At 41.4% G+C, this 12,715-nt stretch overlaps 2 protein-coding genes across 7 annotated transcripts in view; one reads left to right on the top strand and one right to left on the bottom strand.

Moving 5' to 3' along the window:
• Positions 1 to 1,454: 1,454 nt before the first annotated feature.
• Positions 1,455 to 5,078, top strand: LOC143261233 (uncharacterized). The gene has a single exon (XM_076527802.1). It carries the CDS (start codon positions 1,455 to 1,457, stop codon positions 5,076 to 5,078), a length of 3,624 nt encoding a protein of 1,207 aa, XP_076383917.1.
• A 3,672-nt stretch (positions 5,079 to 8,750) lies between these two features.
• The window catches only part of LOC143261239 (uncharacterized), a 174,318-nt gene continuing 170,353 nt past the window's right edge, over positions 8,751 to 12,715 (bottom strand). For 5 of the 6 annotated variants that reach the window (XM_076527819.1, XM_076527816.1, XM_076527817.1 and 2 more), the window contains 4 exons: positions 12,334 to 12,396; positions 11,765 to 12,075; positions 9,205 to 9,288; positions 8,751 to 8,806 (listed from right to left, as the gene is read on the bottom strand). In XM_076527819.1, coding sequence (XP_076383934.1) covers positions 11,799 to 12,075; positions 12,334 to 12,396 — 340 coding nt within the window. In that variant the 3' untranslated portion in view covers positions 8,751 to 8,806; positions 9,205 to 9,288; positions 11,765 to 11,798. Of the gene's footprint in view, positions 8,807 to 9,204; positions 9,289 to 11,764; positions 12,076 to 12,333; positions 12,397 to 12,715 lie in introns of those variants that run through there. The other variant, XM_076527820.1, reaches the window with a different exon arrangement.

Here is a 12,715-nt window from a genome sequence, read left to right on the forward strand (position 1 = left end):
CGGGATTGTACGATAACTTCAATAGAGTGCAAAGCAAGATTGAATTGTTTGTAATGGGCACAGAGGCGGCAGATACTCATGAGATCGAACGGGAGGTATTTGAGGCTACATATTTCGATTTAATTGCGGAAGTAGAGGCGTATATTGCATCTGCACGGTCATCGGGTAACCCTCAAGGATCCTCAAGTTCACAATTCTCATCTGCCGTGTCTTCCCTTGCAACCCCCGCACAGCTAGCCGTAAAATTACCGACTATTCAGCTGCCGTCATTTGACGGTAATTATAGCGACTGGGTGAAATTCCGGGACACGTTTCTTTCGCTAATTGATAGCAATGATCTATTATCTGATCTTCAAAAATTTCACTATCTGCATACCTCATTAAAGGGAGCTGCTGCTCGTGTGATTCAGTCTCTTGGAATTTCGCACGCTAATTATAAGTTGGCATGGGATGCTTTAAAAACTCGTTATGAGGATTCGACGACATTGTTGAAACATCATGTCAATGCGTTGCTGGACTTAGCTCCAGTTTCAAAACAATCGCGAGCGACATTGCGGGAATTTATAGATGATGCGAATAATCATCTAGCGGCTTTACAATCATTGGCCAGTCCTACAGAAGTTTGGGATGCCCTGATTGTCCAAATACTGTCCAGAAAATTAGATGTGATTTCTTTGAGAGAATGGGAGAAGCAGATAGTAACTTCTTCCGGGAAGATTACATTTAAACATTTTGTAGAATTCGCGGAGGATAGGTCGCGATACCTTGAAAATATTGCAACTACGCAGGCAGGAGCAGGAGGGTTTGAATGGCGGTCACAAGGTTCGGGCGTTCGTAAATTTGAAAGGTTGACCACTCACGTTTCTAGTGCCAGCTCACAATGCTCATGTTGCCGCGGTAATCATCCATTATACAAATGTGACAAATTTAAGAAGCTTAATCTTAACGACAAAAAGGAAATAGTTCAAAACTCTCAACGATGCTACAAATGTTTGGAAACCGGGCATCGGGTACAGAACTGTACACGACGGAATTGCTCTATATGTGATAGGAGGCATCATTCTCTATTACATCGTGATAGTAAGATCAAACATACTGAGAAGGAGAATGATGATAAGCAGGAATTGTCACCTAATACATCATGCATCGCAAATATTGCTAGTGACTCGGTTGACTATACCATTTTATCGACTGCCATTGTGTATATAGAAGATTGTAAGGGTTAAAGGCGGGAGTGTAGATTATTATTAGATTCCGGATCTCAAACTAATTTCATAACGCTTGAATTTAGCAAAAAATTGGGAATACCATCTATTCCAGTAAAAACGAGGGTTTCAGGATTAGGAAGAATTCCGAACTCAATCAAAGGTCGGGTAGAGTTAAAGCTGTTTTCCAAATGCAATAGTTTTCGGACTAATATCTCTTGTTTAACTATCAATAACATAACGGAGGACATGCCTAATATGCCTCTAAACAGATCAGCAATATCAATATCAACAAATATATTTCTGGCGGATTCACATTTTGACAGTTGCAGAAGAGTAGATATGCTCGTCGGCGCTGGTCTATTTTGGAAGGTTTTGTGTGTCGGTCAACACAAAGCCGGGCCTGAGCTATTATGGCAGAAGACTCAGTTCGGTTGGGTTCTAGGGGGAAAATTGACCTGGCCAGCTAGCCACGCGCCGAATCTCACGAATAGATGTAATTTGCAGGTAGTTACAAATTCCGAATTGCAAGGTCAGCTAGAAAGATTTTGGAAGATAGAAGAGTTACCGCGTACTAATAATCAAATAGATGACTGTGAAGCGCACTTCTTAGAAACAGCTCATCGGGATTCGAGCGGCCGGTACGTAGTTAGCATTCCATTCAAGGATAACCTTACTAAGTTAGGCAATTCACGCGACCAAGCCGAAAGGCGTTTGCTTGCGTTAGAGCGAAAAATGGTCAGGCAGCCTGAACTGCGGGAACAATATGTTCAATTCATGAATGAGTATGAAACTCTGGGACACATGTCCCAAGTTTCGGATACATATAATGCTTCTGAGTTAAATTATTATCTCCCTCATCACGCCGTCTATAAGCATAGCAGTACAACAACAAAACTTCGTGTAGTATTTGATGGTTCGGCTAAATCATCGTCAGGTCTTGCATTAAACAACACACAATTGGTAGGTCCCACGGTGCAAAGCGATCTATTCTCGATATTAATTAGATTCCGTTTGCATAAATATGTTTTGAGTGCTGATATAGCTAAGATGTATAGGCAGCTGTTGGTTGAGGTTAAAGATAGGCGGTTCCAACGGATTCTGTGGAGAAGGAATACGACAGATCCGATTCAGACATATGAACTAAACACGGTGACATACGGTACAGCTTCCGCAACATTTCTTGCAACACGAGTATTGCACCAAGTCGGCCTTGAATGTGCGGAACGTTTACCGGAAACTAGTAGAATTATAATTAATGATTTCTATGTTGACGATCTGCTGACCGGTACGGAAACCATTTTGGATGCACAAAAATTGAAGGATGAAATAACGAATATTTTAGAACAGGCCGGGTTTCAGTTGCGGAAATGGGCAACAAATAGTCCAAACATTTTAAAAAACATGTTAGAGTCTGTTGAGGAAAAGGAAATTAGCATCGATAAGGATCCAAAGACACTTGGTTTATTATGGTCACCAGACGAGGATCTACTCAGATTTTCTTTGTCATTCGAGAAACATAGACGAGTTACAAAACGCGTTATTCTGTCGGAAATAGCCCAGATTTTTGACCCGTTGGGAATCATAGGGCCAATTATCACGCGGGCAAAGATAATAATGCAGGAATTATGGCAATTAAAAACAGGCTGGGACGAATCGATTTCTCAGGAGTTGCATACTCAATGGCAGCAGTATCGGAATGATTTACAGGAATTGGTTTCATTAAAAATTCCGCGTGGCGTAGCAATGGGTAAGCTTGAAAGCACTGAAATACACGGCTTTTCGGACGCATCGGAAAGGGCTTACGGGGCGTGTGTCTATCTTCGGTCCTTGACGACGTCAGGTATTTGGGAAGTACGCTTGCTTTGTGCAAAATCAAGGGTTGCGCCCTTAAAAACAATTTCTGTGCCTCGGTTAGAGCTTTGCGGGGCATTACTACTAGCTCAATTAGTAGACAAGGTAAAGCGTGCTTTAAGCATGCCAATAAATAGCATTCGTTATTGGTCGGACTCTACTGTTACGCTCACTTGGCTAAAACAATCTCCAAGTAGATGGAACACTTTCGTAGCCAACAGGGTATCGGAGATACAGGTATTGAGTGATAGTGAGCATTGGTATCATGTAGCTTCACAAGATAATCCAGCGGACATGATATCCCGCGGTACAGCACCTTCTCTCTTGGCGTCCGCTGACATTTGGTGGGCAGGTCCGGCATGGTTATCAATGGATTGCAAGCATTGGACTGAATCAAAGATCCAAACGGTCGACGCACCCGAAGAGAGGCAGGTAAATACTACCATGGTTGTTTTTAAAATAGCAGATGATAGTATATTTAAAAGGTTTTCCAGTTATTCACGTTTGGTGCGAGTAACTGCTTATTGTTTGAGATTCTTTAATAATTTACGGGGATTGCACAAATCCAAGTCAAATCAAATTTACAAAACAAGGGCATTAGCTATAGCGGAGTTGCGTTTAGCAGAAGAAACTTTGTTGCGCCTTGCGCAGGAAGAAGGTTTTTCAGAAGAGCTATCCGCACTACAGAAAACACGATCGCTTCCCAGATCAAGTACATTGCTTTCGCTTAACCCTTTTCTGGACAGTGTAGGATTAATCAGGGTGGGCGGTAGGTTAGGTAAGGCTCGTATAGTATATTCAAAAAAGCATCCTGTTATACTACCGCGAAAACATCCACTAACGGATTTAATTATCAGATATGAACACATTAGACTTTTGCATGCAGGTAGCGAACTTGTAATGGCTTCGCTGCGCGAAAAATATTGGCCGTTGGCTTGTAGGCGAAATATAAGGCGCATAGTTAGGAGTTGCGTAAAATGTTTCAAAGTGAATCCGCGGGGTATAGAATGTATCATGGGTGAGCTACCTGCTGCTCGAGTGACACCGGCGCGGGCATTTCATACCTGCGGTATTGATTATGCGGGTCCCTTTCTCACTAAGGAAAGAACGAGAAGTAAGGTGACTACGAAATCTTATTTGTGCGTATTCGTATGTTTTGTTACCAAAGCTGTTCACCTGGAATTAGCCACAGATCTCAGCACGGAGGCATTTCTGAATTGTTTTAGAAGATTCATAGCACGTAGAGGTCGATCCCACTGTATTGTTACGGATAACGGAACAAATTTTATTGGAGCTCGAAACGAGCTAAAGGAATTAGGAACATTGTTAAATAGTAACAAATATAATTCAAAAATTTCGAATTTGTTAAGCGAAGAGCGTGTGGAGTGGCGACTGAGTCCTCCACATGCGCCTCATTTTGAAGGATTATGGGAGAGTGGAGTAAAATCAGCCAAATACCATTTAAAGCGAATTATCGGCGAACAGCGGCTAACGTTCGAAGAATTGTACACATTGTTAACGCAAGTCGAATCATGTCTAAATTCACGACCAATAAGTCCAATATCATCCGATCCAAATGACTTAAATCCTCTCACTCCTGGGCATTTTTTAATAGGTGATGCTCCCACCGCATTACCAAGTCATGATCTCACGGACATTAAGACGAATCGATTAAGCAGATTTCAACTAATACAACAGATGTTCCAGCATTTCTGGCAGCGTTGGAAAAGGGAATATTTGCATCAGTTGCAGCAGCGCTCTAAATGGCGTACATCTTCACCACAGGCATTGGAAGTTGGTACCTTGGTTCTTATCAAGGAAGATAATCTGCCACCATTGCGATGGCGTTTGGGCAGGATCAAGGAGCTTCATCTTGGTACTGATGGTGGAGCACGAGTAGCGACAGTCAAAACTGCGGATGGCATATTCAAGAGGCCAGTTGCAAAATTATGCATGCTACCTATAGAGGACACCGACTCCAAATCAGATGTCAATGATTCGAATATTGATAAAATCTAGATTATATTGATGAGTTCGTAACCATTAGCTGTTATTTTGAACATGCACAGCTTGTTCAAGGTGGGCGGAATGTTGGCGACGCGGGCCAACAAGATTTATAGCACCATTGTGGGCGCAGCGGACAACGGATTCGCATCTGGCAAGCGGGTGGCAAGGCCTGCGTATTTTTTCCAACGGGTTTTGGAACCGGAGCGTCATGGACCCGAGGTTTCCAAGCAGCGAGAAGAGAGGACCGTCTTAACGGTTTTCGGAGGTGCAAACGCAGGCCTTGGGTTTTCCCGCATGCTTGCCAGACTTCCGCCCCCCGAAGGAGTACGTGCTAGACGCTGAGCCCCCTCCCCCTTCTGCGTAACTGCGTCGTTCGTCAGCGGCGACTACGGGCACGGCGCACGGAAGGGACCTCACTTCTCAGAAGACCCTGACAAGCGGCACATCGGAACACACCAACGGTGGTGTCATACGCAAGGTCGCGAGTTAGCGGGCATAACTATTGCGGCCGAAACAGATACTGTCCCCCATTCAGCCATAGATGATGGCTTAAAAGAAAGGGCATACCGGTAGTCATCAGAAAATTTGTTAGGGGAATGTATGACGACTGCCGGACTGAAATAAAAACATTAGAGGATAAGGTGAGTGTGGTTCTAAAGAGAGGGGTCAAGCAGGGCGATCCCCTATCGCCCCTTTTATTTAATGTAATAATGGACCCTATTATTAGGACCACTGACGAGGCGACGGAGGGCGTTAAAATAGGAGACGAGAACGTTTCCATCTTGGCCTTCGCGGACGACATGGTTTTGATTGCCAAAGATAAAAAAGAAGCTGAAAAACAAATTAAAATGCTTCATAAGTACCTAAACGGTTTAGCAATGAAGGTACAGGCAACCAAATGTGTAGCTTTTCAGGTAATTTTCCATAAAAATAAAACGTGGCACATGATCGATCCCGGGCTCAAGATAGACGATGATTATATACCATATTCAGAGCCCGAGGACATCATTGAATACCTGGGTATTAAAGTAAACCCATGGCGAGGACTGCAGCGCGCCAATGTAAAAGAGGTAGTAAGTGCGGCAAGCCAAATTAAAATGATGGGGCTTAAACCCCATCAAAAAGTCAATTTAATAAGAACCCACTTGCTACCGAAATATATACATAAATTAGTAGCTAATCCACCTCCCCTCAAAACGCTGGAAGCGTTGGACCATGAAATTAAACAAATAATTAAAGCTATCTTACATCTCCATCCGTCTACTACGGATGGGATAATATATACTGAGAAGCGAAACGGCGGTATCGGTCTACAAAAAATTGCCGATATTGTCAAGATAGCAAAAATTAAAAATAGCCTCCATATGAATAATAGTCAGGATGCGGCAGTACAAGAAGCATATCTGCATGAGGAGGCTACAGTGATAAAATATGCCAAATCGATTGGTCTACGTTGACCGGCGACGATGGAGGAGGTGGAGGAAGCGCGCTGAAGACTCAAACAAAGCCACAGGCTAAGATGGGAGCAGCTCGTCTCCCAGGGCCAGGGTGTTAGAGACTTTAATAATGATCCAATTGGAAATGCCTGGCTCTATCAACCAACACTGTTAAGACCATCCCGATATCTGGATGCACTAAAGTTTAGAACAAACACCTTTGGCACTAGGGTCGCCCTCGCTAGAGCTCGAAAAGATATTGACCCGAAATGTCGGAGGTGTAAGGCACAGATAGAAACCCTGGGGCATATATTAGGCAACTGTATTCACACGAAGGCAGCAAGAATACGGAGACATAATTTGATAGTCGAATTGATCGCGGACAAGGCATCCAAAAGCTCCGCCGTCTTCCTAGAACCAACTATAAATGTAGTTGGAGAATTAAAAAAGCCCGATTTGGTTATCAAAAACCAAGAACGGCTATACGTAGTAGACGTAACAGTCCGCTACGAAGATAAAGATAATTTAAGAAAAGCTGGGAAAGATAAGGTGGACAAATACAAAGACACGGCGGAGCTTATAAAATTAAAATTAAATTGTCAGGCAGCGGAAGTAATTCCAATAGTAGTTGGCTGCAGGGGTGCCTTGCCGGCAGCGACGGTTCGACATCTCAAAGCCCTAGGGTTCACTAGGGGTGAGATCTTGACAGTGTCGTTGATCGCCCTCCGATCGTCGATCGAAATTGCAAATTTATTTATTGACTACGATCACATTGTGTGATCGTTATGTTTTGAGCCGCGTATTTAACCGCATGACGTGGCTTCGGCCGATGACATTTAAGCCGCGTATTTAACCGCCTTTGACGTGGCTTTGGCCTAGAAATTTTAATTGACATGATTAAAATTTATTTTCAGCTATTTGACGTAGCTAACTGCCTAGCAGAAATAATTTAAGCCCGTTCCAGCTCTTCACACTGGACGGTGCGAGTCTTGGCGATACTATTGTACGCTAGGGCGTGGGGCGGGATGTGTGATCGTTTTTGATCACATATCTCAGGGCGACACCTCCTCGTGGTTTTCCCTGGACGCGTGCTACGGCACTAGACCAAGTTCGCCTCCCGAAAGGGTCCCCGTTCTAATTTTTCCAAGAGCCGGGGCAGATCCTGAGGCAGTGGATCTAGAAAGTGGGTCCGGGATTAATCCATTCATTGTTGTTATTTATTTGTTATAACCTCACGGGAGGGTTAATTCCCGGAAGTCTACCACTACCCTTCTGATAGTGGTACAGGTTTAGCCAAATGCCTCGTCATCTAATTAGTGACGCGCATGAATGGATTAACGAGATTCCCTCTGTCCCTATCTACTCGCCCTCTAGCCTGACACGCTGTACAATTGCTGCCGTGTGGCACTTTGGGGGCAAAGCAAACCACAAAACTCCTTACACGGACGCGGAGTTAAGACTGGGTCTTCCGTACCCGGCCTAATGACCGATAAGAGAAGGCGTTGGTTTACCCACGTTCGGAACCCTCGTAGGTGTTCCGTCGGGGGGTGGGTACTAAATTTCTTGTGTATGCCAGACCTGGCGAGGAAACATATCTGCGCCACTTTCGCGGTGGTCAGATTTGCAATAAATGTCCCTATCTACTAACTCCTTGCAGCCGACCGAGAGTTAAGACCGGGTCTTCTGACTCCCCGGTCCAATGAACTTAACAGCGAGGGCGCGATGGATCTAAGTCCCGGTTCCTTCGCAGCCGTTCACCGCTGATTTAACATCGACCGGCATAAGCAAGCACTGCTTCGCCCGGTCAGAGCAGGCCTCGGCCTCATGAATGCTCTATTCAATAGACACTAGCTGTCCCTATCTACTCCCCCCCCCCCGTGGTTCGTACCTTGTCGTGGTGGGGGGGGCTTGCGAGCCTCGATGATCCTCAAGGCTGTGCCGGCGGGGAACTTGTTTCCCTGGTAGGTCCTACCTAGCCGGAGTGGCTTGAGGTGAGAGGCCAGACTAAAATTGAACCTCATACCGTAAGTCCGTGGTCATGTTTTACGGGCCCGGGGGTCTTGCCTTAACCGGCCGGACGGCGAGGAAGATAACCTCTCTAAAAAATCCCTAACCCTAAGCTATGGTGCGCGGCGATGGGGTACACCCCGGTCTTGCATCGGGGTGTGGCTGATGGGAGCATCAGTCGTTAGCGGCCAACTGCTGAATACCTGGCGACCTCCGGCAGTATTTAGCCTTGCTCAGGTATGGTGGCTCTACCTGGGTCGACATATTTTCCAACCTGCTCGTGGGAACACTATGGATCTGAAAAATAAAATAAAACATAAAATGATGGAGCGGAAATGCTCACAAAGTGAGAGTAGGGGAGGAGGACGTGGTAGAGGGAGAGACCCGAGGACGGAGCCGAACTAGTTCGGCTTCGTCTGTTATGTCTGCGTCTAGTGAGTTCTTGGAACCTGGATTGTCTTCTCGTAGAAAGAGGAAGAAACAGTTGGAAGATGAATCCAGTGTTAGACAGACTGACGAAGAAGAAACATCTCTACAAAAGGTTCGAGAAGAAAGAGAGAAACTGGAAGCCTTTTTATTTGATGAATCTAATAAAATTGTTAGATCTTCGATTAAATTTATATTAGAAAAATGGCTAGTCTTGGAATCTGCCTTACAGAAAGAAATAATGGAGAATGAGAAGTTGAGAGCCTTACCTTCAGTTCGAGACACAACCGAAAGACCCTCTTATGCGATGATTGCGGCGAGTGGAAAGTCGCAATCTCGTTCAATACCAGAACCTGCAAAAGAAAACAGAAAAATTATTAGAGAAAAATACGAAGTATTACTTATCAAACCAGATAAAGAAGAAGATAAAAGAAATAATGAACAAATAAAAGCTGATGTTATGAAAAAACTAAATCCTGTACGAAATAAATTGAAAGTTAGAAATGTAAGACAGATGCGTAATAAAGGTATTATTATGGAGGTCAAGGACGTCGAAGATGTCGAATTAATACGTAAAAGCAATTTAGAATCTACAGGTCTCAAGGTTGAAAGACCAAAAAAGATTAACCCATCAATAGTAATATACGATGTAGAAACAGAATACAAAATTGAAGATTTAAAAGAAGATTTTATAAATAAAAATTTTAGAAATTGCACTGAGGAAGAAATTAAAGAATTAAATAACGATGTTAATTTTGCACACAGTTTCAAGGTTAAAGAAAATCGAGTTAATTGGATTGTCCAGATTCCCGGAAAATATTTTGGGAACTTGATGGATTGTGGAAGAATATATATATGTCCTGGCGAACATACAGAATACGAGAATATGTAAATGTGACAAGATGTTACAAATGCCATGGTTACGGACATATAGCCAAGGTGTGTGGAATGTCGGATCAATTGTGTGAGATATGCGGATCTAAGGAACACATGAAGAATTAATGCAACAATAAGGACCATCCCAAATGTGTGAACTGTGAAAGGTCAAAAAGACGTGATATAAATCATAGTGTTCGGGGTAAGGACTGTCCTGAGTATCTAAGACATTTAGAACTATACCGTAGTAGACTGAAATGGCACTAAAAATTGCACACATAAATGCTCAAAGATCTGTTGCTGCTGCTGCTAACCTGGAGATTATAATGAAAGAGCAAAAAATAGATATATTATGTATTCAGGAGCCCTATAATTTTAAAAATAAAGTCAGAGGATATAATTCGAACTATATGAGGATTATTCACCATCTGTTTGTTCTCCATGGGTGGCAGCGGTAGCGAGTAATGACAAAGTACAAATACTACAGGACGTTCTTTGCCAAGACGAACACATAATGTGTTTTCAGGTAACCACTAGATCTATTGATCTATATATTATTAATGTCTATTGCCAACCATCCCTTTCGCTGGAACCATTTCTGAAGAGGATGGAATATATTTTGAACAATATTGACGACAATAGCAATATAATATTAACTATGGATGCGAATTCCAAATCTATGGTATTCAGATTACACAGATGATAGAGGAAGGCTACTGGAAGAATTTATAATATCAAATAATTTATATATCTTGAATGAACCAAATAATCCGCCTACATTCTCGTCTACAAGAGGAGAATCAAATATAGATATTACATTAGCCAATGAAAAAGTAATTAACATGATAAATAATTGGAAAGTTCAGGAATTATCTACAACGAGCGATCATAATTTAATTATTTTTGATATTGGAAAGACAACTTTACAAAGAAGAATCTGGAATAGAGAAAAAAGTTTTAATGTTAAGAAAGCGGATTGGGAGAAATTTGAAAATTCTGTAGATTTGGAATTTAATGAAGAAATAGTTGAAGATCTAAAGAACATGGAACCCAATGCAGCAATAACAAATATCAACAAATTGTTAAATAAATGCTGCAGACAATCCATTCCCAAGGTTAGCAAATGTAATAGAACAGTTCCTTGATGGAATGAAGAATTAAAAGAATTACGGAGAAAAACATATGCAGCAAAGAAACAACTTAGTAGGGCTCGAAGGCTCCATCTAATAGATTTAATTGAAGAATATTCAGAATCATATAAAACGATTAGAAATATATATGTTGCTAAAATAAGGAAAAACAAAAGAGATACGTGGCATAACTTTGTAAAAGTAGAAGCGAATAAAGATCCTTGGAGCATTGTTTATAAAATTGTAAGAGACAAAATTCATGAACCCATGACCTTGAGTTCTGTTATACTCCCATCTGGTAATCAGGCAATAAGTTACACACAGGCAATAAATGCGATTTTAAATAAATGTGTACCTGACGGAGATGAAATGAATGAACCAATGGAATTACAGAATATTAGAAAAGATATACAAAGATATAGTAACAGTAATGTAGAAAAAGATATAACAAAAGATGAAATTAATGATGCAATAAAATCCACAAAGAAGAGAAAAGCACCAGGATTCGATAAATTTACAATAGAAATAATTAAAAATTTATGGAAAATTGATAACAGAATTTTACTGGATGTTTTTAATAATTGACTCCGAAAAGGTATATTCCCAAAAATATGGAAAATAGCCAATGTGAAAATTATTTTAAAAGATAAAGCAAAAGATAGAAAATTATTAAAATCATATAGACCTATAGCTTTGCTGCCAATTTTAGGGAAAATATTTGAAAAAATTTTAATAAGTAGAATAAATAATATTTATCGAGATAAAGGACTTGAAAACAATAAACAATTTGGATTTAGAAAAAGAAAATCAACTGAAGACGCACTTGGCTGGTGGGAGCACCAGTCACTAGCGGCCAACTACTGGATACCTGGCGACCTCCAGCAGTACTTAGCCTTGCCCAGGTACGGTGGCTCTGCCTGGGTTGACATTTTTTCCAACCTACTCGTGGGACTCATTATGGATCTTAAATCAAAAATTAAACATAAAACTATGGAGCGCAAACGCTCACAAAGTGCGACGAGAGAAGAGGTCATGCACGAAATGGAGACACCTATAGTCTTAGCCGGGCCAGCTCTGTCTCTTCGATCTACTCTGGAACTGGTGAGTTCCGGGAACCTGAATCGCCGTACCAACCTAAAAAGAGAAAGAAGAGTGTAGATGAAACTTCTGAAATGGATAAGGAAGTTGAAACAAAGACATCTTTGCAAGTGATTCGACATGAAAGGGAAAAATTGGAGAAATTTTTATTCGATGAATCAAATAAAGTTAATAAAAGTTCAATAAAGTTTATTTTAGAAAAATGGCTAATTCTTGAGTCTGCACTTCAAGAAGAAATCGTAGAGAATAAAAAATTAAGAACCTTGCAACAATTAAAGGAAATAGAAGACTTACCCAAAGGACAGTCTTATGCACACGTTGCAGCGATGACTGGAAAGGCTGTATTTCCGGGGGTATCTGGAAAAGAAAAAGAAAGAAAAACTATTAGAAAAGAAAAATATGAAGTTTTGCTCATTAAACCCGAAAATGAACAAGACAAGAGAAATAATGAACAGATTAAAGCTGACTTAATGAAAAAATTGAATTCTGTAAGAACCAAATTAAAAGTGCGAAATGTAAGACAAATGAGAAATCGAGGTGTGGTAATGGAGGTAAAAGATGTTGAAGATGTGAATTTAATAAAGGCGAGCAAGCTTGAAACAGCTGGACTTAGAATTGAAAGTCCTAAAAAGATTAATCCGTCCATTATTATATATGATGTTGAAAAGGATTATAA

Source organism: Megalopta genalis, unplaced genomic scaffold (genome assembly GCF_051020955.1).
Source record: "Megalopta genalis isolate 19385.01 unplaced genomic scaffold, iyMegGena1_principal scaffold0043, whole genome shotgun sequence".
Classification (NCBI taxonomy): domain Eukaryota; kingdom Metazoa; phylum Arthropoda; class Insecta; order Hymenoptera; family Halictidae; genus Megalopta; species Megalopta genalis.

Coding starts and splice junctions, on each gene's coding strand:
- LOC143261233 (XM_076527802.1), top strand. CDS start 1,455: ATGCCTAATATGCCTCTAAACAGATCAGCAATATCAATATCAACAAAT.